General features: G+C 45.8%; 2 protein-coding genes across 11 annotated transcripts in view; one reads left to right on the forward strand and one right to left on the reverse strand.

Annotated features, from left to right (window-relative positions):
- Window positions 1-216: 216 nt before the first annotated feature.
- Window positions 217-13,255, forward strand: man2a2 (mannosidase, alpha, class 2A, member 2). Of its 9 annotated transcripts, XM_037452009.2 has the most exons (24): window positions 217-352; window positions 1,482-1,538; window positions 1,712-1,805; window positions 1,927-2,389; window positions 2,722-2,979; window positions 3,118-3,262; window positions 4,197-4,368; window positions 4,603-4,730; window positions 5,025-5,198; window positions 5,605-5,791; window positions 6,274-6,451; window positions 6,702-6,904; window positions 7,393-7,575; window positions 7,690-7,804; window positions 7,926-7,996; window positions 8,085-8,250; window positions 8,411-8,647; window positions 8,881-9,003; window positions 9,258-9,372; window positions 9,596-9,729; window positions 9,903-10,044; window positions 10,262-10,395; window positions 11,140-11,526; window positions 11,832-13,255. In XM_037452009.2, the coding sequence occupies exons 4-24, from the start codon at window positions 2,258-2,260 to the stop codon at window positions 11,982-11,984; spliced, it is 3,537 nt and encodes a 1,178-aa protein (XP_037307906.2). In that variant the 5' UTR covers window positions 217-352; window positions 1,482-1,538; window positions 1,712-1,805; window positions 1,927-2,257; the 3' UTR covers window positions 11,985-13,255. The 9 variants fall into 9 exon arrangements, with proteins under 9 accessions (XP_037307906.2, XP_037307909.2, XP_037307902.2 ...); XM_037452012.2 differs by having other exon boundaries at window positions 1,482-2,389; window positions 11,140-11,334; window positions 11,413-11,526; XM_037452005.2 differs by having other exon boundaries at window positions 1,482-1,805.
- A 4,217-nt stretch (window positions 13,256-17,472) lies between these two features.
- The window catches only part of furinb (furin (paired basic amino acid cleaving enzyme) b), a 51,916-nt gene continuing 41,504 nt past the window's right edge, over window positions 17,473-27,884 (reverse strand). For both annotated transcript variants that reach the window (XM_037450612.2, XM_037450611.2), the window contains exons 9-16: window positions 26,453-26,665; window positions 25,151-25,251; window positions 23,332-23,435; window positions 22,323-22,440; window positions 21,987-22,166; window positions 21,697-21,824; window positions 21,167-21,295; window positions 17,473-20,225 (exon numbers count right to left, since the gene is read on the reverse strand). In XM_037450612.2, coding sequence (XP_037306509.2) covers window positions 19,528-20,225; window positions 21,167-21,295; window positions 21,697-21,824; window positions 21,987-22,166; window positions 22,323-22,440; window positions 23,332-23,435; window positions 25,151-25,251; window positions 26,453-26,665 — 1,671 coding nt within the window. In that variant the 3' untranslated portion in view covers window positions 17,473-19,527. The remainder of the gene's footprint in view (window positions 20,226-21,166; window positions 21,296-21,696; window positions 21,825-21,986; window positions 22,167-22,322; window positions 22,441-23,331; window positions 23,436-25,150; window positions 25,252-26,452; window positions 26,666-27,884) is intronic.

Genomic DNA, 27,884 nt, shown 5'->3' on the forward strand with positions numbered 1-27,884 from the left:
GATCATTTACTACTTATGTAATTATTCTCTCTCATAGGCTGCCATCAATCCCCTCGAATCGTTTTGTTTATTGTGTGTTGAGCCATTTTTATGGATCTATGTTTCTTTTTAATCATGCTATTGTCTATTTCGTGGCGGGTACTTTCTTCAATCACCCCATAAATTAAGGTATTTTATTTATAATGGTCCATTTCATTTTTTTTTTACAATCCTCGCTTCCCAGAAGCCTTTGCGGCAGCTCATTGGTGCTAGCTGCTAAGCTAACTGGTTCAACGGGTAATCTGTCAGCCGGGAGCTGCGAACTCACGCACTGCCTGGCTCCACGCTCTTCCGGATTACACCCCCTTAATGGGTAACGTCCGATTTATTTGATATTATTCTCAAATAGACAGGCTTCCAGGGGCGTAGGGACGCGTTAGCCCGAGGTGCAGTTGTAAAGTGAATTGGTTGGCCAGGAGATTTCAACCACGTATCGTCCAATTGTTATCAAGGCAGTCGCGTTACTCGCTGTCTTCCGTGGGGTCGGACATACGTCCGCCGTGCAGCGCAGCCCCCCCCCCCCGGATGCCGGAGGAGAACCGTGACTGCCGTTCAGTCAGCCTCATCAGCCCTTATGCTAACGCCGTAACATCGGCTCTCGAAGCTAGCTGTCAAATCAGTCTTGAACGTAATCTGTACAACAGAACGTCGGCTGGCTAACGCTAGCGTGTTCCGCTGCATGTTCGTGATGCCCGAGGGGATTGGTAAACTTTAGCAGAGTAGATTAAAGTGGATTATAGGTCAACGAGCTAAATGTATAAAGTGTCTGCCTTGTATCGGAGTTGACACGGCAGAATGTCCCAAATGCAGGTATGTAACGTTAGGTGCTTTTGCTTGGGAAGGCACGCGCTGCTGCTGGCTAGCTGCCCAGCCACAGCGGACCAAAAGTCATCCCAGTCAAACAGTAATAACCCCAAGGACACGGTTTTGGGGTGACGTGGTACTTCATGCGAATGTTTCCCTCTATTTTTGTGGTTCATTTTTTTTTTGACGTAGTGCCACATAAAGGAATTGGCCGCAGTGGTTCAGTTATCTCTGTCCAGCACCTCCATTTACAAAGCCCTTCTTGTTGGATTTATTCATCACGCGGCCCAGATGGTTACGTTACGTGTTGTTTAGTTGAAGACGATCTCACAAATATTTGCCCACCTGATGACAGTGAGGCTATTTATCAGTCAGCGTGAGCAACTGTGAATGCCAGGTTATTATCCCGGGCTCCCTGGGGTAATGCTCAGATATGATCAGCCTGCAAAGTGAGGGGCTTATGATCCTGTTGGATTTGTAGACTAGTTGTCAGTGTGACACAATGACCCCAAACCCTCCTGTTTACTCAACTCGTCGCATCAAAAAACGTCTCTGACCTTTGGCTTTTTATGGCTGAATGTGGTTTTTTTGTGTGTGTTACTTACCACCCATTAACTTAAAAACATTTTCCTCAACAGCTGGAGAAGACCCCTCCCTCCCCCCTCATGTGAATTCAACTCAGCACTTCTGCCCAGGTAGAGCTGCTGTTACAATACTACAGCGCGAAGAATGACATTTGTTTCATTTTAATTCCTGGAGCTGCCTCAAGCATTTGAGCTTTGATTTCATAGAAATTAAAAAGAAGAAGAAATAAAAAGAGAGCCGCTTTCCTGTGCCAAATTGGTCCATATCTCGGCTTATTTCTCAGCACTGCCGCAGCCTAGAGGGCCAACTGTTATGGCACTGGAGGCCCACTGATCAGAAGGGGACTGTGGCTGCACTAGAGGATTTCACCGTGCCGTGTGAGTAGGGACTGGACCCAGAAAGCAGGCCCACAGTGACGGACATCATGCTACAAGGACACTAGACCCCCTGTTTGAGCCCCTTCTGTGTGGCGTTTTTCTTCTTCTCCTTTTCCTGCAGTGTCATTGGTTTGGATGGTTGAGCACAAGGGCTACTTTGAAGGAGCCCACCGGTGTCTGTGGTTTGGCCAAAGCTGACAGACCGCTTGCCAGCTATTGCTGATTTAGTACCCTTGTCCACTGCGGCCATTGCCGCAGCCCGCTTCGTTTTGCTCTGCAGTATGTTGAGCGGAGGCTGGAGGCATCGCAGGAGTGAGACTGAACCATTATCACCGGCGTAGCTGGTCACCTTCCCCTTTCTTTCTGTGTCGGATTGCATTCCAGGAGCGTTTCTCTTTCTTGGAAACGGGCCGTTTAAAAAAATTTAAACCCCAGGACCGCTCTAGAAGAGGATGAAGTTGAGGAAACAGGTGACAGTGTGTGGAGGGGCCATATTCTGTGTGGCGGTATTCTCGCTATATCTGATGTTGGACCGAGTCCAACATGACCCTGCAAGGAGACAGAACGGCGGCAACTTTCCACGGGTAAGAATAATGCCGGATGTTGGAGGTGCATACTATGTAAAATACTTTTTCCATAGTTGTTACATGTTTTGTCCACCAGGTGTTTGATAAATCATAAATTAACATGTATAAGTTTCATTATTATTATTTTGTTTTCCACAATATACAAAATCATCCCCCCCCTCGTTGTATAAATATCTCTAGGACGAATTGAACTAATGCTGCTACTTGTCACCTTGGTGTAATCTGAAGGTTCTTATTGCGGGATTAATGCCTGGTCAAGAGATATTTTATGATCTCGTACAGTTATGTGATTTATGATTTTTTTTTTTTTTTCTGTGTGTGTGTTTTAGAGCCAAATCTCGGTTTTGCAAAACCGAATAGAGCAGCTGGAGCAGCTCCTGGAGGAGAACCACCAAATCATCAGCCACATAAAGGACTCTGTGATGGAGCTCACAGACACAGGAGCAGTGTCTCCCAGCGGCCACCTGCCATTTAGGAGCGCCAACGGTTCCTGGGTCCTACCCTTTGACGGCCGTCCCACCTTCCTAGCTGTCAAGCCCCAGGATTGCCAACCTGCTTTAGGGAGCCACAATCAAGCAGATGTTCAGGTAGGTTTGTGGTGTTTAGGCTACTAGTTTTCCCCAAAGGATAAAAGGCAGAGAAGTTTATCGGCCAAATCATTATCAGTGCTGTATTTATAGTTGCTGTTCAATACTAGCGAATGATCCCTATGTTTTTCATTCTAGATGCTGGATGTGCACTCCATCCTCAAGTTTGACAACCCTGATGGTGGCGTGTGGAAACAGGGCTTCGACATTACCTATGAGCCTGATGAGTGGGACAGTGAACCGCTGCAAGTGTTTGTTGTCCCCCACTCCCACAATGATCCAGGTGAGCTGAGAGGAGACGAACAGCAAGGTTCATTGGAAGCAGAAAAGGTCTCTGTGCCACTCCGTCTGTATCCTGAGCCCTCGCGTGTGTCCCACCACTTTCTTTCCCCTCGTTTGCAGAGAAATTGTAAATTGTAGAAATTGACACCTTAGACATTGGCATTGGCAAACTCTAGCTATTTATATGTGGGATTGGCTGAGATTCCTTTTGCAGACATCATTAAACTTGTTTACCAGCCTGCCAAAGGCTTACTAACGTGACAGTCGTTGATATGTTGCCTGGCTGCAGAGACCTGCGCATTTGGATCTTCAATAATTCGAGCTGTATTTGATTACGCTGCTGAAAAGATTTGTTTGGTGTCTAGTTGCCTGCATTGAGTTCCCAGACAGATGTGTTTGTCAACCAGAAAGCATTTTGTCAGCTCACACCGAAGACGTGTGAAAGCTTTACTGCTAATAAGCTCAGTTAACTAAATGCAAAGAAGGTACTTTAAGGGTTTTAATGAACTGCAGGTAAGCCGCTCAAACCACTCACGATATTGTAAAGACCTCAGTAAATAGTCGTGTTACTCACAACTGACTGCAGCACATGCTTCTCAGCATGGCTGCAGCAATGATGTATATCTCTATGAAATATATTAGGATACAATTTATGTCATATATATATATATATATATATATTCGACAGGATATTTATAGACTGTTATATCTCACTGTTGAGCACCAAAGGTGCATAAAAAGTGCTTGAATTCACTTTCGTTAAAACCACTCTGCTAAAAAGCTTTCTCTGGGGAAACAGCGCGACTTGAATTAAATATGAGTTTTATTTTTGATGTGTTGCAGCGCTCTTTCCTGCCCCGTCTTCATGCCTTTGTATCAGCCAGCTACATAAAGTTTCGGTTTGCCAACAGTTCTTTATCGGCTTGTGTTTTTAGGTTGGGTCAAGACTTTTGACAAGTACTTCACAGACCAGACGCAGCATATTTTAAACAACATGGTGGTGAAGCTGACCGAGGATCCTCGCAGGAAGTTCATCTGGTGTGAAATCTCATTCTTCTCCAAGTGGTGGGAGACTGCAGACTTACAAAAGCAGGAGGCTATGCGCAAGTGAGTCACAGTTTGGAGAAGCACACAGTCTGCCTCTGAAATACGCACATAACTCAATAATTAGTTCATGTTTCTTAATGCCTACTGGCCTTATGTGCAGTTGTCTACACAATGGATAAAACCTGCTTGCAGCATGCGGTGGCTCTAAAAATAGCTTGTTATTTGGTTAACGTGACTCCTCCTTAAGGACCGGATTATCCTCACCTTGCTTTCCGAATCCTCTCTGTTCAACAGGCTGATCCTTGGAGGGCAGCTGGAGATTGTCACGGGAGGCTGGGTTATGACCGATGAAGCCAGCGCTCACTACTTTGCCATGATAGACCAGCTCATTGAAGGGCATCAGTGGCTGGAGAGAAATCTCGGTAAATGATTCCTCACTTGAGCTTTGTAGGTCATATTCATATTCAGACAAATTGTGGTTAAATGCCTCTTAACCTCATTCAGCGACATCTTTTTCTTTAGCCCAGCTCCTTTTTAGTTTAGTTAAAATGACTACATTCGTCCAATCTGAGCTGGTCAAGCCCCTCAGTCAGCGGGTGACACAATACTCTGTGCTACTTAGTGCTGCTTAGTGCTGCCTGCTGAGGAGAACGACTTTCTAAAGGATGCGGCCTTTTATCTGAGCATGAAGTTGAACCACTTGCCTCCTGTCATAGGCATCACTCCTCGCAGCGGCTGGGCCGTAGACCCGTTTGGTCACAGTGCTACCATGTCCTATTTGCTTAAGAGGGCCAACCTGACCAGCATGCTCATCCAGAGGATCCACTACTCCATCAAAAAACACTTTTCCGCCACGCGCAGCCTGGAGTTCATGTGGCGGCAGTCCTGGGGTGAGTGTGCCAGGGCCGGCGATGTGCTCTGATTCATGTGCTTATCTTTTCTGAGCTCATAGCGGAATGAGTCATGCCCCTCGTAATGGCCTTGTAAAGAGAGGGACGTTTCGGATGAACAATCAGTGCGCAAAAAAACGCCAAAAGTGCTCTCTTTGCTGTTATTTCCCAATAAATTGGACTGCTGAAGATTTCAATTTGTTTTTAAAATGGAATAGTTGTCTGATATTACACTGTTTTATCAATATAATCTGTGGTACTCTGTTCCTTCGTGGATGTCAACAAGTTTATGATCATTGGGGTGAACCCAGTCGCATGTATCACCCACACTAGAACGTGCCTGATGACGTTAACAGTGGAACCCCCTCAAGACAGAGTTTTGAATTTGACTTTACTGCTTCGACAGACACCGGATCAAGCACGGACATCTTTTGCCACATGATGCCCTTCTACAGCTACGACGTGCCGCACACCTGCGGGCCCGACCCAAAGATCTGCTGCCAGTTTGACTTCAAGAGGTTACCGGGGGGCCGGATCAACTGTCCTTGGAAAGTGCCGCCAAAAGCTGTGGTGGATACTAATGTAGCAGAGAGGTGAGCAGCCATGTGGGGTGTTCGATCATGGCTCTCCAAGCGAACGCATTCAAGAAGGCTCTTGAGCTGGTATAGAACCTGGACATTGATTACGGCCGGTATATTGTTATTTGGTGTGTATTAGAGCGGATTAGTTGTTGAGTAAGTAGTTTAAATAGCAGGGGTCATTTATTAAGCGAAAGCAACAAAACATTCTGTAGTTATTACATGATATTTGAAGATGTCAGGTTGGACCTGTGTTCACTATTTTCTAACATTGCACAGATGGATGAGTCGTATCCAGCTGTGGTGCATATGTCGGCCCTTTTTTAGATCATAAATGTCAATACAGAAATGCTAAACATGTTTTTCTTATGTTTCTTTCTAGAGGACATGTTTCAGTGTTTAGTGGAATTAATCTGCAAGTCAATCTTCCGCCTTCCATGGTCCTATTGATTAGTGACTTTTCTTCCTTATTTTCCTTACACCCCACTTTCATTCAGGGCAAACCTTCTCCTGGATCAGTACCGTAAGAAGTCCAAACTTTACCGCAGCAAGGTGCTTCTCGTGCCTCTGGGAGATGACTTCCGCTACGACAAGGCGCTGGAGTGGGATCAGCAGTACACAAACTACCAGAAGCTGTTCGACTACATGAACTCTCACCCAGAGATGCACGTACAAGTGAGCATGTTCTTTGTCTACTCTCACTCCCTCAACATATGGTAGATACGCCGTGCAGACAGATACTTTCTTCTATTAATGAATCATGCAGTGGTATTTTAACTCCAACAAAGAGTCTGTCACATCTTTGTTATCTTACGCCATGCAAGATGAAAGGCACATGCATTTTAATGTGAAATTCTCTTTTTTTCCCCCCCTCTGGAGCTGTGTTTTTAAAAATAATATGTCATGTGTCTGTCTGCTGATCCAGGCTCAGTTTGGGACTCTCACCGAGTACTTCAACGCCGTGTACAAAGCACACAATGTGGCCCAGGGGTCCAGACCACCCGACTACCCAGTGGTCAGTGGAGATTTCTTTTCCTATGCGGACCGGGAAGACCACTACTGGACCGGCTACTTCACCTCTCGGCCCTTTTATAAGAGTATGGACCGTGTGATCGAGTCACATCTCAGGTGAGATTTGATCTCTTTACAACCTGCGGGGAACTAACGATGCTGAAGCTCGCTCCGTCACGCAGTTCTACAACTTGTGTCACTGCCAAACGGAGGCTTTTCTACAAAACCACGCTATAATACATATTGTACAGGTATTTTTTTAATGTAAATATTTATTTTCAAACTGATCGGAAAAATGCCTATAATGAATTGTCACGCAAATTGCTTATTTAAAATAAGTGGTTAGACATGTGAAAATGCTTTTATATCACTCAATTATAAGAAAATAAAAAAATAAGAGGCAAAACATCAAAAACCTATGATACGTACTAACGTCTCCTTGTGAGCATGTTGCACAGATCCCAATTTGAGGGAACACAACATCTGCGTAAAGTTAGAAAACAAAATAAAACTGCCGAACCACAGTCGTCTTAAAGTAACGCCGTCACGTGAACCGACTGACCCGAGGTACTAAGGGGCTCCTCCTTGCTCCTCCTCTCCTTCAGGGGGGCAGAGATCCTCTACAGCTTGGCGGTTGCGAACGCGCGGCATGTGGGAATGGAGGGGCGCTACCCGCTCTCCGATTATGCCCTGCTGGTGGACGCGCGGCAGTCCGTTGGCCTCTTCCAGCATCACGATGCAATCACTGGCACCGCCAAGGAGAACGTTGTCACCGACTACGGCAACAAGTAAGGAGTGTTGAGAAATGAACGGCTGGACGGCGTCTCCTCCGCACCTCCTTCAGAATAACGAGCCGCGCAGGCTGCAGTCGGCCATTGATTTTTCTTTCTTCTCCTCCCTAGATTACTGCGGGCACTCATTGGTCTGAAGAGAGTAATCATCAACGCTGCTCATTTCCTGGTGATGAAAAACAAGGAGTTTTATCGCTTTTACCAGACGGAGCCCTTCCTGGAGACGGTAAGAGGAAACGCGGAGGGACGCTTCCCCCACTGTGTAATAAACTGTTTTAATATCGTAAAAGGAACAAAATAGGCCGGTTTCTCAGTGTGTTTCCTGTTTTATGTTCTTCATTTCGTAGGATGACAGACGTGCAACTCAAGACTCTCTTCCTCAGAGCACTCTAATCGAGCTGGATCCATCAGGGCCGAGGTATTCTCCCCTGACCTCGTTCATCTCCGCTGCCCCGTCCCCCATCCTGTGCTTCTGATGGATGTTTTTCCTTCTTTTTCCCTCCCAGGTACCTGGTTCTGTTCAACCCCGTCGAGCAGGAGCGCCTATCTGTGGTGACCGTGTTGGTCAACACGCTCAGGGTGCGGGTTCTTACCGAGGATGGACAGACCCTCCCTGTGCAGCTGAGTGCTCAGTGGAGCTCTGCTACTCAAATGAGTGCAGAGGTGTTTGAGGTGAGCGAAGAGATTGTTTGGGTCCACGTAGTTATATAAATATCATCACTAGGCGGACTCTCCATCATTGTCTGCACTGGATCTGTCACAGAGTGAAACGGAGTGAATAGATGCTTTTGCTAATTTGTATCGACCTGTTCATCCACCTTCCACCGTCCAGGCGGCCTTCATGGTGCGTCTCCCCCCGCTGGGCCTGGCCGTGTTTCACCTCTATGACTCCCCCGACTCGCCCATGACGCTGCGATCGGACACCCTGCTCAGGCTGTCCGGTCGGGGCGTCACCGCTCGGGCCGCTGACCCGCTTCCTGTCCGCTCCCAGCAGTCCGACCCTCAGACCTTCTACATCAGCAGCCAATCTCTCACTCTGGGCTTCTCTGGAGCCACTGGCCTTCTAGAGGTTTGTGTTTTGTCTCTATTTATCTCTTACTTTATACCAACGGAATTCAGGCTCAGTTTTCTACTTTTGATCTTTTTTTGGAGAGTATAATGATCAGCTTGATTTCCCGGTACAACCTGGCAGTTTGATCAAAGTAAACATGGAATGTCTCGTGGTAGCTCAAACAACCTTTTGATCTCTTTTTGAATTATTTTTTTTTAATGTTGTGCTCTCTTTATTGCATTTCTATTTAGAGCGTCAGGCGGAAGGATGATCCTCAGGAAGTGAAGGTTCAGATGCAGTTCATCGTCTACGGCACCCGTCCCTCTAAAGACAAGAGCGGCGCTTACCTGTTCCTGCCTGATGGAAAAGCAAAGGTATTCTAATCTTGGATGTTTATTTGCCTTCCTTGTGTATTGTGTCTTTGCCTCATGCTGGGGTGCTCTGGGTGGAAAAGCAGGCAGACTGGGTGGTGCTTCATCTCTTCTTTGTTTTTAAAGACAACGGAGCCTCGAGGCTTTGCCGCTGTGCTGTATGTCGTCATCCATTCTTTTTCTTCCATTTTTTAGCACAAATTTCGCTCACGTTTTTACTTTACCCCCCCCCCCCCCCCCCTTCTCCCTGCTTTCAGCCTTACAACCAGAAAGAGCCCCCTGTGGTGCGCGTCGTGGAGGGGCCTCTCTTCTCGGAGGTGGTGGCCTACTACCAGCATTTCCAGCAGACCATTCGCATTCACAATGTGCCAGGTAATCATCAAAACAACCGGACCGTGCAAAGTGTTCTTATCATGGACCAATATATCTGACAGAATGACAATTCACAACAACTACTTTGTTCCACATATTTCTTACTTTGAGGCAAATGTAAATACTTCTTTCAAATAGTAATTGTTCCGCAATAGGTAGATTTTTAACAATTTTCCCTTTCTTCTGAAGCTTGATCTTTCTGTTTTTTTTAAAATTCTTTAAGGAGTGGATGGTTTGTCAGTAGAGATCACCACCACGGTGGACATCAGAGATCAGACCAATAAGGAGCTGGCAATGCGACTGGTCACTGACATCCAGAACGGAGACGTCTTTCACACCGATCTCAATGGCTTCCAGGTTAGTCCCACCCTCCGCTTCAGAGGAGAATAGTTATTTGCATAGAAGTGCAATACAAATCTTACCAGATGCTGATTATTTAATGTTGTTGTGACATTTCTCTCAAGTACAACTATCTCTTACTTTCCTAGCGCTTAAGTTTGTGTCGTTTTGGGTTGGATCTCTTGTTGTAGATGCAGCCCCGTCGCCACCACCTGAAGATTCCCCTGCAGGGCAACTTTTATCCCATGTCCAGCCAGGCGTACATCCAGGACAGCCACCACCGCCTCACGCTGCACACAGCCCAGTCGCTCGGTGTCACCAGCCTGGAGACTGGTCTGTAGTTCACTACGCGTCATCTAATGGGTGTCATTTTTCGTCATTTCATTTTTAATGAAAGTTGTCTTTGATTCGCTCTTTGTCTTCGTTTATTCTACTGAGCTAACCTTTTTTTTTTAAAATCATCGTCAGGCGAATAATGGAGCCGTTTTGTAAGGGACAAATAGTTCAAAGTGTGTCTTCATTGACTGATGTCTGGACTTTGAATACTCAGGCCAGCTTGAAGTGATTATGGACCGACGGCTGATGCAGGACGATAATCGTGGGCTGGGTCAGGGCCTGAAGGACAACAAGAAGACGACCAATCGCTTCCGCCTGCTGCTGGAGAGGAGATCAACGGGCAACAAGGTCGGTCAAAATGACGGCAAAGATGAGCTGTTTTTGATATTCCAGCTCACAAAAAATGAAACTGTGTTTATCAAGTTTGTTGTTACATCAGTGGTCATTACACCTGCATCTGTCTATTTGTTGTCCCGCTCCCTAACTTTGCTTACCTTTTTTTGTTTTTTCACTCCATTACCTTCAGCATGATGGCCTCTTTGCCAAACTCTTGTCCTTGTTTCATTATTTCCTCTCCAAAATCTTGAGTGCCGAAGTTCAAGAGGTAACGCTGTCAGCACCCGTCATAGTCTTTCCTGTAGCGCAAGTTGAGGTGTTTTTCCTTTTCGTCACCCTCGTAGCTCCAGCAAAACTAGTCCACTTTTGTGCGAGCACCGGTGAATGTAACAGTGTGATCAATAAAGGAAATGAGTTCACGTTGTGGAGAGAATGGAAAGCATTGGTTGCCCTTTTCTCATACAGCTCTACGGTGAAACTGCTGATGGTGTTTGGGAGGACGTTGCCTTGGCATTTCTAACACTGTAATGCTCTCAATATAAAAAAAAAAACACACCGGTGCTCTGGCTGTAAAAAATCCAATAAAGATTGATTAGTTCTGTTTGGTCTAGAATTAGAAAATGTCGTTGTTTTCTGACGCCGTAGTTGGAGCCTCTTCCTCGTAACGCAGTGCTGTAAAGAACGACTGCATCATTGATCCTGTTCTTACGCTGTCATTTACTACTGTGACTTCACTTTGTTTCTGCCCTCCTGCAGATGATGGACAGTGAAACAACCAGCTTCCCGTCCATCCTGGGTCACATGACCAACTCCTTCTTAAACCACAAGGTCTTGGCGCTGCCCGTCCTGCCGAAAAGACGCGGCATCCCTCCCTTGCAAACCTTCGCCCCTCTCAAGTCCATCCTCCCCTGCGACTTCCACCTGGTGAACCTGCGCAGTATCCAGACTCAGGTGACGAGACGGAACAAAAGCGCAATTATTTGGCTGTGTTCTGACTTTCAAATTGACACGTTTCTCCCGTGTGAGCAGCAGGACCCTCAGTCTCCGTCTCCTCACACGGCTCTGATTCTTCACCGGCTGGCGCTGGACTGTGGGCTGGACGCGCCAAACCTCGGCTTCAACTGCACCACCACACAGGGACAGGTGATTTTAAGTTAATCTCTCAAGAAATGTTGCATTAGCAGAGGTCACTAAGTAATTTACGTAAAGGTGCTTAACAGCACACTGTATTGCCTCCAAATGGCTTTCCACATAGCGGCGCCTTTAGGCTAAAGGAGGCTAATTATGAATGAGTTGTTATTAATGATAGTAAAATGATGCAATGGTGTATTATCAAAGTGTTATTGCTACTTTCTACTGGTCTGAATAGTCATTGCACCATTGGAATTGTTTTAGTTTTTTTACCTCCTGTAAGCTAAACTTGGCATTTCGTCATTCCCTCTGTGCAGCTGAGCGTATCGGGACTGTTCAAGGACGTGGACCTGCAGCTGCTCCAGCCCATGTCCCTGACGCTGATGCACTCCAGCACGCCTCTAGCCAACGACTCCACCATCAGCCTGGATCCCATGGAGATCTCTGCCTTCAAGCTCAAACTGCGTTAAGCTCCGTTCGGGACTAAAAGAGGAAATGAACCCCCCCCCCCCCCCCCCCCCAGACTCCTTGCACCGAGAACCGCGTCAACGCCGGCCACGGACTGGCAACAAAACGGGGTCTGGGTCCCTCTGTTTTGTCAAGCAGAACCATAAAAAACAAAAAAAACAAAAACCTACAGCTCGGAGAAAAAGGTTCCACTGTAACAGGACTGTCTGCACAGCAGGGGGCAGCCAACAGCTGTTACTGTGGACAACTCGGAGAGCAGCAAAACCCGGGTGGACCTCGACCGCAGCTGTTCCACAACGAGAGAGACTGCCAGAATCGCTCATCACACTCATCCGGGTATCACTTGGTTCTGCTTTGTAAGATCTTGTGTCCTTTTTCTAACTTTGCTCCATCCTGGACTGAACTTCTGAATGTAAATATCCCAAAAGATGGGAGGGTGGAGGGTTGGGACTTGTGCCACATCCCAGTGCAATTTACAAAGCTTTATTTGGGTGGGTGGGTGGGTATGTTATTTTGTTCATGTATGCAATTATGAAGACACATCACGGTGATTTTGTTTTTATACTTCAGTTTTTTTTTTTTTTTTTGACAGACTCGAATGCAGCGAAGAGAATGTGTGTTGTGCTCTCAGCTCGTGAGGAGACTCATGCTGCAGCTCTTGAAGCTCTTAATCGTATGTCTAAGTCCAAGAGCCCCCCCCCCCCCATCGGCCACTAGTAATCATTTATCACATCCAATGACTTTTACCTTTGTGTATGCTGGATTTTCTTGTTGATAGTCTGCAGACTTTCTTTCCTTCACTTGTTTTTTTTCCCTCCACGAGCTTCCTCTTTGCTGATGAGAAAACTGTGTCTGTCGTTCCTGTGCTTGTACTTGACTGCTGCCAGTGTTTAGTGTACCATACTGTCTGCAGTATAGGACCATACGAAACGACTTAACCTCGTAACCACAAGGCAGATTAATCTGTATGTGTCTGCAGAGTATCTTGTGAATATTCAAGGTTTTTTTTTTTTTTTTGTGTTGAGACTTTCAACGCAAACTATCAGGGACCATTCTTAGTACTGTGGGATGTCTGTGATATCATTGCGGCACAGAGGGAGATTCCCATTTGAGATGAAGAGAAACAAAAGGGTTTGTTCACCCAAATAAAAACCACCCGGTCTCACATTGGGTTTTGAAATATCCGTTCAGAGCTGCAACTTGTGATTGTTTTTAATTAAGGCAAGTCTATGACATGGCAGGAAAAAAAAAAGTGTAAAATGCACAAGTTATTTTTTAATGACTTGTTTTGTACCAACAACAATCCAGAACACGGAGACATTAAAGATTTTCAAACTGAAAAGTAGGACTCTTCATTCGAGAAGCTGAAATTGCAGATTGATTGCATTTCCTGCTTGTATAAAACAGTAAGAGTATGATGAAATAATGTATGCAAATCCCATGGGCATATAGTACATCTAAGTATGTGGACTGGTCTGTTGGGCTGTTGAAGTTATTTTATAATTGCAAGTGACGAGAGGTTTCTCAAAAATGAACATCAAACGATCTGTAGGCCAAAATACCACCAAGTGACCACTGACAAGCTTAGAGAAGAGTTTTGTAATTTGTCGCCGTGGAAGACGCTGTCGTCGCGGCGCTGAGGCGGGACATCTCGCCAACCTCCCACCTGGACACCCCCCCCCTTACGGTCCTTTGAGACCAGGTTTTCACCACATTTTATATTCTATATTCACTTTTCATTGGCATAGGCTCATCTCCCTTTATGTGTCTAAATATCTGTACAATGTCTTTTTTTTTAGTATGTGATGTCTGCTCTAGCGCAGTTTTTGTTTGAGCAGAGAACATGTGAAGGCAAGAGCTCTTATTTAATTATTCATGATGGATTAAAGCGGCAGTAGAACAGAGGAGATGAGGATTGAATAAAGATCAAAACTAAGATTCTAAACAGTTTCTCCATCTGAAATTAGATCTATTTCTCGAGAATCTGCTTTATTTGCATGCGGCTCAATTGATTATCCATCAGGAGGAGGGCAATGTTGAGTCAGTCCAGCAGGACACCCTTTTGCACAGATGCCGTCAGTCAGATGGCTGGAGCTTTTAAAGGAGTTGACCTGATGGTAAACAGAGCAGGAAAAGTAGTACGTTTTCACCCCTGTGTCATAAAAAGGGATCAGCAGCACAGAGTGTGGTGGTGGGGACGCCTGAGGCCTGAGAGGGATCACTGCACTGCGCGTGTGGAAGTGGGGGGGGGGGGGGGGGGCGCTGACTGTACCGCCCCCCCCCCCCCCCCCCCCTCCCCCTCCTAGCTCGGCTACTGTTTCACTCTGCTGTTTCTCAATGGTTCCTTATCTATGAGCGTCAGATTCAGCACAAGCAGGGGGGGCCTGGCGGGAATAAGTAGACTGGAACCTCGGTGTCAAATTGATGTGGAGGGGAAATGTGCCCCAACGGTGCTCTTTTAAGAATACATTTTAATTAGGGCCGGGACTCTATTAAAAATATTAATCTAATTAATTAGAGGCTTTGTAATTAATTAATCGAAATTAAGCGCATTTTAATTGCATAAATATTTGACCCGAGAACAGTGAGAAGTAATTTTTTTCACATAAATTTTTATTTTTGTTCAACCAATTCCAGCAGACAAGTGTAGCAATAGTTTGTGTTATTTTTTGTGTAATTAATTAATCTTAATTCACATTGTAATTAATTAATCGTAATAAACGCGCTAAAGTCCCGGCCCTAATTTTAAATTAAACAAACAGTGACACTGTGAATCATCGTGAGTTCTGGTGTCTCTAGTGGAATCAAAGCTGACCTTCCTGATCCACATTTGGGATTTGATTCTCTCTCCTCAAGGTGCCGTGTGTCAAACGTGTTTATTTCTTCCGAGATTTATTCTCCACATCAGCTGAGGAGGACCCTCAGACTGGTTTAGCTCCATAGGGGAGTCGGTATGGATCCTCTCAATTCACACACGGGCATCAGCACACATGTCGAAAAAAGTGAAATAAGGATCACAGCATAAAAGTAGTGAAATCAACTAGGGCTTTATTAGAAATGCCATTATATGACTTTACTTGACCTGCAATTCTATTGTAACGGTATGGAACGGTTGTGGATTCCAGCCTGAGAATCTATGAGAATTGAGGTTGGATTCAAAAGCATCAACAAGTGTGTGGTGGAACAGTGCAGGGAGATAGCAGGAAGGCTGAAGTGTGGAGGATCCTCAGTTCAAACCTGCTCTCTCAGAAGGAGGGTTTGGTTGCAGTCAGGGCTTCAAACTGTAAACTTTGAAACAGTTTTGAGGTTTAGTAAACAATCCCAAGGTCTAATATGAGAAACGGACAAAATGAGGCATGTGCTTGAATAGCACAAGGGAACAACTGAAGGGCTGCAGGCTCCAACCTGCTGTCTGAGGTTGTGGGTTCATGCCCCTTCATGCAGACATCACTTCTGCTTTGAAAGAGTTTTGAGGTTTGATTAGCAGTCTCAAGGTTAAATACGAGAAACAAAAATTTAATTTGTGCATGGTGAGGTAGTGCAGCACAAGAGCTGAGGAGCTACTGTCCTTACCATGTAGGTTGTGGGTTCAAGCGCAGTCTTGGGTTTGAGCCTTTGGCTTTACTTCAGGTTTGAGTAGCAATCTCAAGGTTAAATACAACAAACAAAGGGTTGGTTAGTGTGTGGTGAAGTAGCACAGTGGAAGAGCTGCTGACATAAGCCCCTGCACTGCACTTGAAGGTTGTGGGTTCAAGCCCAGGCTTGGGTTTGAGCCTTTAGCTTTACTTCAGGTTTGAGTAGCAATCTCAAGGTTAAATACAACAAACAAAGGGTTGGTTAGTGTGTGGTGAAGTAGCACAGTGGAAGAGCTGCTGACATAAGCCCCTGCACTGCACTTGAAGGTTGTGGGTTCAAGCCCAGTCTTGGGGTTGAGCCTTTGGCTTTACTTCAGGTTTGAGTAGCAATCTCAAGGTTAAATACAACAAACAAAGGGTTGGTTAGTGTGTGGTGAAGTAGCACAGTGGAAGAGCTGCTGACATTAGCCCCTGGCCTACACCTAAAGGTTGTGGGTTCAAGCCCAGATGTTGAAATAGCATTTAAAAAGACTTTTGATGTTTAACTCACATGCTCAAGGTTAAATAGGAGAATCAAAGTTGCCAAAATGTGACCAGGACTGGTAGTGTAGGGGTGAGTGCAGGGTGCCAAAAGCCTCTGTGCGCACCGCCAGTGGGTTCAAATCCCACCCGCCAAGTCTTGAGCGCACTACCGCGGAGGTAGTAGTGGGGGCATTGTCCCCACTGGTTGTTTCAGAGAAGTGAACCCTGGGGGTTATGCAGAAACACAAGGCGCGTTCACTTGAGTTATGATGGCATTGTCAAGAATGATGAAGAATCTTTTGAATGATGATGATGAATTGCATGTTAATTGCTTTGCTTTAGCCTTTTAGCACTTATTAGCCATGCTACGTAGCCTATAGGGTTCCACCTTTTTGACGGGAGAGTCAGTAAAGATGAGCAGATGTGTCTCATTCAGTGGTCACACTGACATGAAACTTATTACAGCCTCAGGGCATTTTTCAAGACAATCACATGTTTGTCTACTTCAGGGCATCCTGTGGACAACCTTAAACTGACAGTCTGGCACAGGGTGTAGATTTGTTTACCCTTTTTAGTGCATCCACCCTCCAATTCTCTGTTACATTCAAATTCAACTCACTGGTGCCTTTACCAATGCAGGAAGGATGAATAGCATGGTTGATCCTCCAAGATGCACCAATCCGTCTCTGGGGCAATATCCCATTATGATTTTTTATAAATGTCAGTTACCCAAAAGTAAAAAAGGATTTAGGAAGAGCCACCATGTCCCTTGAGGGTTGAACCCAGATAAGGTTGGGGCATTTGGCATTAGTGACAGGGACGTGTGGGTTGCTCCATCTAAGATCATTCCAGTCATGTCATGGGAAAAAAATATTGTGAAAAAAGTCAAAATATGTAGGGTAAAAAAATGTTAGAAATATAGTACTTTCAGAAATTCAGGTAGCCTATAGGTAAGTAGACCTTCTGTAAACTATGTTTTTTTAAGTAGACCAATACCTTCAAGTACATTCAGAACATTGGTTATTTTTTCAGACGTGGACTTAGTTACCCTGGTCCTTAAACCAGTCATCTGGTGCAGTGTGGGTTGGGTGTGGGTCCTTGTACGTCCACGCTAGCTGCTAAATGTTTAGCGTTGAGGTGATACTTGAGGCTCGATGTGAATTCCTTGTTGCACAGCTTGCACACAACCACGCTCTTATCGACGCTTCCATCCGTGTGTTTATTATAATAAGATTTCCCATTCACGGGGCCACCCGACACGGTCTCGTCAGCTTCTTCGTTCATGTTCACTGTGGTTTGTTGTTGTCTGAAGTCATGGTCGCTAGTTGGTGCTCCAGTATAATCGGTCCTCCGAAACTCATCCAGTAAGAAACGTTCCGCGGTGCAAAAAATAAGAATGCGTAAAAATGCGTAAAAAATGTTTAATGTGTTATTTTTGTGTAATTAATTAATCTTAATTCACATTGTAATTAATTAATCGTAATTAACGCGCTAAAGTCCCGGCCCTAATTTTAATTAAATATTTTGTGGGCATTATTGTTCCGACAATGACTGCTAATTAGTACAGGCTAAAAAAAAAAAGGAGTATGTGACAAAAGAACCAATGACAACCAGCATAATGATGATGTAAAGGATACAAGAACTTTTAAATCCTTCTGCTTTTGAACTCCATGAGTCAATGCAACGCACTTTTATTTTCACACATTGTGCATTTAGAATGAAAAGCGTGGCGCTTGCTGTGTGCAGCCAGTTCTCCTGGCAGATCTAATTATGGACTTCAGAATTAATGTACCTTTCCCCATGTACCCAGTTACCTGAGTTTTAGAGCGTGTTATGAAGAAAATCTGCTAATGAACAACACTGCAACCAGCTGGCATCTTTTAAGTTTCCATATGCATACAAACCTTTTCCATTTATATTAATTTAAACTTTCAGGGGAACAGCTTATTGAAACTGGTTTCTTAAAAGCCTACAACTGGATATTACGGAGAAAACCCCCCGAATGGTGGCGCCCTGTTGAACCAAAGCGCCATCAGTGAAGGGGACATACTTTCAATAATGTACAGTAGTGAAGAAGTGATGAACCATCTGCTCTCTGTCGGTGTCGTTGTGTCAGATGCAAAAAACAATAATAATAATAATAATCTGGCAGTTTGGACACATCAGTCCATCTATGCAACAGACAGTTTTTATTCCAGCATGAGGCTGATCTGCACAATATCAACATCCATCGTCAGTTAAATAAAAAAAGGATACAAAACAAGCATAGAAAATGTGATCCAAGATCTCATTACTTAATCACTGTACTTGTTGTTATACGAAAGGACTTTGATTCAACCTGCGTGGGGGTCTACACTGTTATAGATGAGGAAATAAAGCCTGTGTTTGTCTCCCAATGCGGGGAGCTCACAAGAAAGATAGAAAGAGCTTTACCATGATGAAGATGTTCTGGAGAGAATCAATATATGCTCTGTGGGGACAAATGAAGAGAATATAATGTCATTTCTTACCAGCAGAAACCACAGCAGTGCTGTAAAGGTCAGCAAAGCAGCGGGATTCAGAAACCGTGTTACTTTACAACAAGTCTATGGGATTTTGGGTCTCTGCCGTGGTGGCAATTCCCACTTTGCAGGGATTGAAAACAGAGCTTCCTCCAGTTTCGCTCTCCTAAAAACAGCCGACGGGGTGTTTTATCGTGCTGCCCCGGCACGCTGAACGATGCTTCCATTTGAAGTTTCCTTTAGTATTAATGAATAGGCGACCGCCGGCACACAATCTGCTACGAATCTGATACAATAGAATACAAAATGTCCTGCCTGTGGTCAGGTGTTTGAGGCTACAAATTAATGTATATATAGGAAAAGTGGCTCAGAGAAGCAGTCTAATTGCCACAGAAAGTACTACTTCGCTCACTAGGGTTGTATAACGTTCTTGGGTAGTTAGGAGGGGCTTCAACAAGTCTGCAACAACGACATGGATTTGTATCTTTATTGGAAATAAATGCCAGGATACCTCGTCCTCTGGTGCTTTGATTTCAATTTCTCTGATAAGTCCTCAGTTTTATGGGAGTGCAATACTTAGTTTGTAGAATATTTCTTTGACGAACTGGACAAAATATGGTTAAGCTTTGATCAATCAAAACAAATAACAGTTGCATAACACCTCAAACGGGTGATTTTTGCACGATTCAAGTATTCAAGATTCAAATGCATCATGAATACATCTGTCATCTAATATTAATCAATAAGATACATTAACAAACATTGTTAAATGTTCATAACTACGCAAAAAAACACAGCGTGGTGCATTTGGGTGGTGTGCTGATGGGGCAGCAAGGCCTGCGTTCTGGTTTTTGCGCAGCCTTTGTGATCCCCCTGCGTGAATCAGCTCTGTACATCCAGGTCTAAACGCTGATGACAAGCGGCCGCGACGTCAGACGCCGCTTCAGCTAGACCGCGCTCTGGGTCTTGATAAAAGCGGTCCTCTCCTCGCTGTCTGATTCAGACTGGAAGGCGATCACGTCCTCGTCCCCCCACACAGTGGGGATCCCCCTGTAGCAAATGCGGGCCTTCCTCTCCCGCCTTCGGCCCCAGCCAAAGCCGAAGCCCGCCCGCACCCCCGCCTGCGAGTACACAGAGGGCAGTTTGGTCCTCCAGCCCGAAGAAGCGCCGCCCGAGCGCATCTGCAGCAAGAAGAAGACCCCGACGAAGGCAGACAGGACGAAGGCACAGCTGAGCACGGCAACCACCGCCGGCAACTGAGAGGACGGCGCTACGCCCAGCTCCGGCGGTTCCTCGCCGCCTCCTCCTCCTCCTCCGCCGTCCCCCGCCGCTGTGGGGCTCTCGCCCTGTGGCCGCGCCCCGTCGACCTCCAGGCCCCCAGGTGGAGGGGATTTGCGCTGGACCTGGTTCTTGTGCAGGCAGGCGGTGAGAACCAGGTGGCTGTGAGGCGGGCAGGAGAGGCAGTTTGTAGGCGCCGTGCCGGAGCAGGTGAGGCAGGCGGCGTTGCAGGGTAGGCAGGCCTGCACGGAGGACAGGTCCACCCAGTTCTCCAGGGAGAGGTTGAGGAGCTGTGGGCCGGAGGCGAAGCCCGGCGGACACAACTTCACACAACCCTGGAGGAAGAGGGAGAAGCCGGGGCTGCACTCTGAAAGCAGCGTGGGAGATGAAAGCAAAAGCAACGTTCAGTCTCATGCTTCTTTCATGGGACCAACGGCCCGAGATAATGAAAAGCAAACAATTCTCATATTTGAAAAGCTGCAACCTCCCAAGTTTGGTATTTTCAATTATTGTTTTTGGTAATTAACTGATGAATCATTGCTAATTTAGCTATGTTTTCAAATGATTTTTGTTGTTTTGAAGTCTGATCTGATGGAGAAGAATTGTTCGAATACTTGCTAATACTAAGGTTATAAATAGACACCTTCTGTTCACAGATTGAAATATCCGACACAGTCTGACCAACAGCCTGTAATGAAGGATCTAGTGCCAAGACCATACCCATCAAAAACTACAAAAAGTACATTTTTTCAGCTTCGTCCAAGGATTTTCTGGACAGGAGCAGCAGAAAAATGGATCTGAACACAGTTTAACGTGGTGGAAATCAATCCGGAAGCAGCTGGGCTTGGTGTGTGTGTGTGAATAGATTTGTTAGGAACCACAATATATACGAATATATATAATATAAGAAGAACAGCTATGACTCGATTGTTGAAACTAAGGATTCATAGTTAGGGGACAATACCCAGGATTATAAAGATGACCAGCAGACAGACTTTAATTTAAGATTTTTTTTTCTTTTATTAATTAAAGTAATCAAGGAAGAAGTAATTATGCGTGATGTATGAAAATCTCTCAAGGCTTAAATGTTTTTTGTTAATAGAGAAATACTAAATTGAATCATCTTCAATACGACACATACTTTAAAGCAGCCGTGTGTAAAATAGATCGACAAAACGCTAAGGACACACAGACCCACAAAGACGGCTTTCTTCGTAGTTAGATGACTGCGAGCCGCGGCCCCCCCCCCCCCCCCACAAAAAGAGCCCATTCCATCAAAGTTTGTGTGAATTGCCTGAATGATCTCACCGATACAGATCTGCTGGGCATCGAAGGTCTTGCAGCTGTTGTTGGACGGTCGAGGGTAGTCAGACAAGGAGGGGTTGACGACGCTCGATCCAGTTCCCCACAGGATGAGGGTGAACTGACTCAAAACAACTGAGAGAGTTGGAAGAGACAGAAATATTAAAGCAACACTTCTTTAGAGAGAGTGAACAGTGTGATATGAGGGGGGAAGAAAAGGAATCGATGAAGAAGGACCAAAGACAGCGGTGGAGGAGGAGGTGATGCCTTCATATCTTAGTTACCAAAGACACACCAGATTCTAGGACTTCCATAGTAAACTTTCCTGAGAAATATGCTGCTGTTTGCATTTTGGAGGAAAATGCAGCCCATTGATTTATAAAAAATGCGTTAGAGGGATACAGAAAGCCCGGAACTGAGCAGAGGCTAATTTGAGAAGCATGAACATGTGCCACAGCGCTTTTAATGGGGCAGTGCGCGCTTCCACGAATGCAACGTGAGCAGACTAAACAAATCCCGGTGATGAGTTGGGTTACCAAGGTCACGTCCATTAGCCGCTACATTCTCTATTTCCAGTGTCCATTCCCCTTGAGGATCCTCGCCCCACGAGTGGGTGGTCATAAAGGCCCAGTCGTTGAATCCCTCAGAGGAGAAGTCATTGGGCCTGGGAGAAAAGGGGAGATGAGGTGATTGGGCGATTTATTTCTGAGGTAGAACACAGTCTTTTCCCCACAGAGTCAACTTGTGGGCGCATTGTGGTTGTGCAGAGAAAGAGATGTGTGTGTGTGTGTGTGTGTGTGTGTATAGAGGAGCATTTACTGTGTACCTGGGAAACAGCAAGGTGGAACACGTGCCCAGTGGGCTGATGAGATGGATGGCCAGTTTTCCTCTCTGGTTGTGGGACAGAGTGATGCGAGCCTGGACGTGTTCCAGAGAGCTGACGTAGTCGGGTCGTCCCCAGCACGCGTCCACGCTCTTGCTGAACACCAGCTTGCTCCCGACGTCTCTGCGGGTTTTACGAGGGGGGTTGGGGGGAGCTTGGTTAATGTTGTGTGGCTGCAGAAATCTACATGAACGTCACAGCTCCAAGGAGAATACAGTGACATCGATCAGGCTGAGCTGCATGGTGGAACACACACACACAGAGAGAGAGAGAGAGAACCTTGGTTGTGTGAGCATGGTGTGAACACACTGATGCTGCGGCGCCACTGTGGTCCAGTCCTGTGCCAGAGCCACCATGGCACCTGCATCCAGAAGCCCGTAGCCGTACGAATGACTCACTGTGGGGAAAGAAGACGGGAGACGAAGACAGCGGCAGGTTGGTGGGCGGAAACCATGAGATAACATCTCCAAAAGAGAAATAGCTGGCAGTCGACCATCCATTCTTTTACAATCCCAGCCATCCCTATCGGACGATTATTATTAGTTATTTTTGTTATTGAAAGGAACACCCGAGCCAGCAGCAGGGTCTTGCACAGTCGACCTCATGTAGGGGGCAGACAGCGTGTGTTGTTAATTGTGCCATTAGTCAGGACTCCACTAGAGCCTAAATGGACCAAGAGGATAATTGCAGCTCAGTCATCTGGCCCTGGCAATGACGTTAGCTGTGCACTTCTGCCGGGTCAAGGTTTGTCAGGAAATGATGTGGGTTCACGTGTGAGCCACATAACAGCATAAAGCTGATGTCGGGTTTTTCTTTGTTCAGAATCTGGACTTTGTGTTGTGCAGCAGGCTGCTGTCTCGCTCAGTGTGGCTTACGGCTCCGTCTGTGAAAAAACATGGACGTTAGGGATTATGCAAATGTGGCTTAAAATGAAGCCATCGGGGAAAAAAAAAAATATGAAAAAATCCTTTGGGATCTTTTCTCGTGGGACAATGCAGGAGGAGTAACTTGTACATATTGGAGAAATGTGGAGACAAAACTCGATCCAATCGTTTTGCACAGAACTCAAACTGTAAAATTTTGTTATTGCATGCAGAGACCCGAGGACACATGGAGTGAGTCTCCAAGGAACAGAGTGAGAGGTCATTATTGAGCAATTTACTCATTATATAAAAATTGTTATATAACGGATGTGCTCAGAAATAAACATTCTATTGTGTGCCAAGGATGGAAGTACACATTTAATAGAAGACCACGTGTGCGTGTTCCGGAGTAGCGTGCGCCCCACCTCTGCGTCCCACTCCGTTGGTCTTCCAGTCCCCGGCGCTGAGGTGTCCGGGCCGGGACGTTCTCACCACCAGGTGCTGCATGTCCCTCCAGGTCAGGTTCACACTGCGGAGGCAGAGACGGGAGGGAAAGCGGAGTCACCGTGCTGTCCCTTGAGTCACGTCCTGAAACGTATTTGCGTTACGGCGGGACGCACCTGAAATATGAGATATATTTCTAAAATATTACGGCGAGGCGTAAGGGAAGCCCCGAGCGATGTGCCAGTCAAGCATAACAAAGGTTATGGTTTTAACATGGTTTAAAACTCCAGCATTAAAAAGGTCCATCATAACCTACTGTGTTGAAAGGTCACGGAACACTGTAAAACAGTAGATACGGCGGTGTGAAGTACTGTGTCTAGACCTCTCCGTAATGATGTTTCTAATGAGGTCTGGGACTGGGGGGGGGGATGAGGTCACCTTCCACCGGTACAAGACTAATAAAAGTGCGTGTTTTTTTGAAGATAGATTTATTAAGGAAGCACAGAGAGGAAGAATTAGGACAAAAAGCCTTTAAGACACCGCTGATGAGATAACGGCGCTGCGTTTTAAGACGATGCGTCCTGAGTGGACCGCCACCACAGACCGATATAGATCCAGGATGGCACTTTGGTGTCACCTCTGCCCGTATCAGCATTCACATCTCACATCCTCTGGTGTGTTAGAAATGGGTGGGATCCCTGCTCCGCCACCCCCACCCCCTCAATGTCACCTCCGCCAGGAGCGAAGGGGGACGGTGAAATATTGAAACACCAGAAAGCCACAACACTCTGCCTATTAAATGATTCCATCTCTGTGATGTTTCGTGTGGTCCCACTTTGATAAAAAACTACCCCGTTATTACCGGCTACCTGCCGGGAGAACACAGCCGACTGCGCCGTGGTGTTAGATAACCTTAATGGTGTAAACTTTAGGCCTGTCAATCAGGGCCCTTCTCCCATGACGGGGGAGGTGAGATAAACGTGTGTATGCTGAGCATGTGGAACGCGGCCGAGGCCCGGGTGGCGAGGCAATACTGGATTTGGTTTCGACACCCGTCGGTACGCTAATGGGGAAGTGAGCTAAGTGATGACAGCTGACTGATGAGGAATCAACGCGGCGAAAGATACGACCGAAGATACGAAGAAAAGGGCGAAACGCGTTGGCGCCGCTGACGGAAACTTTGGTTGTGACACCTGGCGTCCTTGGTGAGCGATAATGAGAGACGTTCTGCAGGTATTCACAGGTCTGTGTGCGCTGCAGCTGCTGATTTGTCGGACTAATTAACAGGTTATTAAAAGCTCAATTTGCTGAGGAACAGATTTCTGGGCTCAAATTTAAGCCAATAACAACTTCCAGACGGGAGCACACGCACGCACGCGCACACACACACACACACACATACACGCGCACACACACACACACACACACACGCACACAAAGAAGAACAAATGCAGTTGAGAAATCAGCTAATGCAAACGTTTTAGAGTTCTTAAACTATTATATTTAGTATTATATTGTACGGTCATAAAATATATAAATGCTGGTGTTAATATTGTCATAGAAATTGTAATTGAAAATACTGTTTTAAATTAGTCTTCCAAGGTCAATGCTGACATCGACAGACTACGACTTATCTATTGCACGTCATTTACTTATGTGAATAAAATGGTGTTAACCTCCTCCCAGAAGTGTCACTAAGCAATTCCTTCTCCACACATCAACGCCATCCGTGTTTACTGCAAGATCAAATTGCCACCAGGGCCGAGGCTCTGCTGCAGGAGGAGGTTCATTCTCACTCACTTGGCCTCCAGAGCCAGAGCAATGATGCCAGTAGCCAGCGGGGCGGAGGCGGACGTCCCCGTGTGTGAGTCGGTGCATTTTTGCCTCAGGTCTGTGGTCACCTTGGAGACAGGAGAAGAGAGCGGAAGTGAACAGGAATATGGAGGCTCAGACACAGTTAATATGACACATTGAGATGGGGAGGGGGGGGGGGGGGTGGGGAGGGGAGCAGGTTCAGTCTCAGGTCTGTGGATCTCCGCCAAAAGGTCACAGTCGGGGGAAGTGAAAGTCGGCCAAATCAGGCCAGCCGGGTCAGGTGATTGAGAGGCAGAGTGTGTTAGTACTCAGCGTACACCTCCAGCAACGCGTGTCTGCCGTGGCCAGAAAGCAATGAGGCCTGTCTGGGTCATGATGGGGGGGAGGGGGGGGACATGACGCCAATGAGAAAAAGCCAGAGGGGCCACGACAGCTACAAAGGTCAGGTGCAGCTTTCCGGTTTACGACCTTTGACCCGACACATCGAGGCGCTAACGGCCGTCGCGCGTCGTCAGCACGCACACCCCATCAGAGCCGCGTGAAACAACACTTCATACTTCATCATTAGTCATTAGTCATTTGTCAAGGTTTTGCTGCTGGTTTCAGCTCTAAACGGAACCATTTGGGTTTGAACCCATCATCCGTCAAAAAGATCGTCTGAACAAATTACTGAGGAACTTCTGATGAGCATTTCGTCTACTTCATTAGGGACATTTTTTATTGAACTGAATACTTGATTTTTGTAAAAAAACAAAAAAAAAAAACCAAAGCTCTATGAACTCACTGATGGAGCAAACGACAGCTTCTGACTAGCAGAGCAACAAGCCAACAGCTGCCGTACATTTCAGAGTGACTTCAATTTCATCTATTTGATGAGTTATGTCTGCTCGCCTGCAGCAGGTCTCTGGTGTATTTTGAAGGAAATGGCAGATGTTTGGTTTGTTTTATGTTAATGTTCAATGTCTCGGAGGCAACTCTTCCTTCAGCAGACGAGCAGCTTGACGGAAGCATGTGGCATTTCTCATTGTCAGTCAGCTTCGCTCACTGTATGCTACATCAGTCACTCAGATTTCTGCAATTTGCTGCCCTTTTTTGTTTCATTTTTCCAGAGAGGAGATTAATGTGTATGCACACTTGAAAAGGTTCCGTCCATGCGTGAGGGCGATTTGGATGCTTTTTGTCACGCTGACATTTATAGTGCGTTGGGCATTCAAAGTATTAAAACAATCCCACACAAAACGGCAAGACGTTCAAAGTGTGTGTGTGTGTGTGGGCGTGCACGCTCACTATCTGTTTCTCCCCAGGGTTCCCGGAGCTGAAGGTGGTGGCGAGGGTGGAGGAGCAGGGCTCGCTGTACCACGGCACGTTGCCGGACTGCGTGGTGCTGCTGATGGAGAGGGTGTAAATGCTGTTGGTGTAGCCGTCGCAGTTGCAGCTGTCCTGCTCGCGGCCCCCGTTACCCGAGGCCCACACAAAGATGGAGCCTTGTCCACCGCGTCCCTGTTGGTGTAGAGGCATTCAAACATCGTCCTTGAACGAGACGTTCGTCTGCGTGCGCGTGCGCTTTGTCACTTGCGTGCGTTTGCTTACGAGCCGCCGCAGGCACAGCTCTTATTAATGCGTCATAATGTCAGGCCAGAGCATCAGGAAGCAAACACAAGGAATGTAATTACAAAATCTACTCAAGCACAACACAATTTGAGGGCATGATAAATGACAACATGATATTTGGCAGTGAGACTGTATGCTTCTAACACACACACACACACACACACACACACACACACATTTTAGCAAAGTAACAAAGGTTGTTATATGTCAACGGGGAACATGGCTGGTTGGACCGTGGCAGTGCTTTTGTCTCCAGCTGATTAGATCACTACTCTGTAATCGCTTAAATGCCCCAAAAAAGGGACGGATTTTCTCAATTCTGGCATTTCTCCCTGCACTAGTTACCTGATGATCCCTAGACATGATTTGTAAAGTTTCCCTGCCTGTTTTCAGTGTTGATCTTCTATCTGTGACTAACAGGCTGATTTCTGAGGTCTGCAGCCTGGTTGCTGACCCCTGACCTGGAGACAGAGGGTCCTCTGCAAGACGGTAAAGCTCTGAAATCCCTCCGGATGGAAGTCAAGTCAACTTCAGTGTCCATTTGAAACATTTTCAAATGACCTTTTAATTGGTTTTATTTCTTCCCCCTAAGAAATTCTTTTAGAGAGCTGCCTTTTATCATGACTTATTATCACAGTGCTTGTATAGGTATGATCATCATTATAATCTTCCAACACATTTATTTTCATCACTAATCATGTTACTCAAAAGAAAATAATCCCAGACACTGACATTAAGAATAAAATGTCTTCATCCACATACGGTTTAAGGCAAGTGGGCAGATAAAATATTCTTCAATAACAAAACAATACTGTGTGATGGCAAAAAAGATAAAAGTAGAGTAAAATCCCACATACAGAGAGCAGAAATAATTAGTAAAAGACAAAAAAAAACATTATTAATAATTCATAATCATACATAATGTCCTCACATCATCAGTTCCAGTATTGTAGCTTTTCAGTCTTGACAAATTAGAAAGATATTTGAATCTGTGCTTTACTCATCCTTGATGTTGTAAAACTGTTTTTTATTGACAACTTGAAAAGGTACCAAGAGACCTCATTTTCACCTGAACGCAGACTTTAAAAAAAGCTTTTTTTTAGAGTTG

Source organism: Pungitius pungitius, chromosome 6 (assembly GCF_949316345.1).
Source record: "Pungitius pungitius chromosome 6, fPunPun2.1, whole genome shotgun sequence".
Lineage (NCBI taxonomy): Eukaryota > Metazoa > Chordata > Actinopteri > Perciformes > Gasterosteidae > Pungitius > Pungitius pungitius.

Bases quoted from the DNA above. Each gene is read 5' to 3' on its own strand.
- man2a2 (XM_037452005.2), top strand. From the start codon at position 2,258: ATGAAGTTGAGGAAACAGGTGACAGTGTGTGGAGGGGCCATATTCTGT. The intron at 6,452-6,701 runs GTGAGCATGTTC...CTGCTGATCCAG, and splicing joins ACCCAGAGATGCACGTACAA to GCTCAGTTTGGGACTCTCAC. The intron at 10,396-11,139 runs GTCGGTCAAAAT...GCCCTCCTGCAG, and splicing joins GGAGATCAACGGGCAACAAG to ATGATGGACAGTGAAACAAC.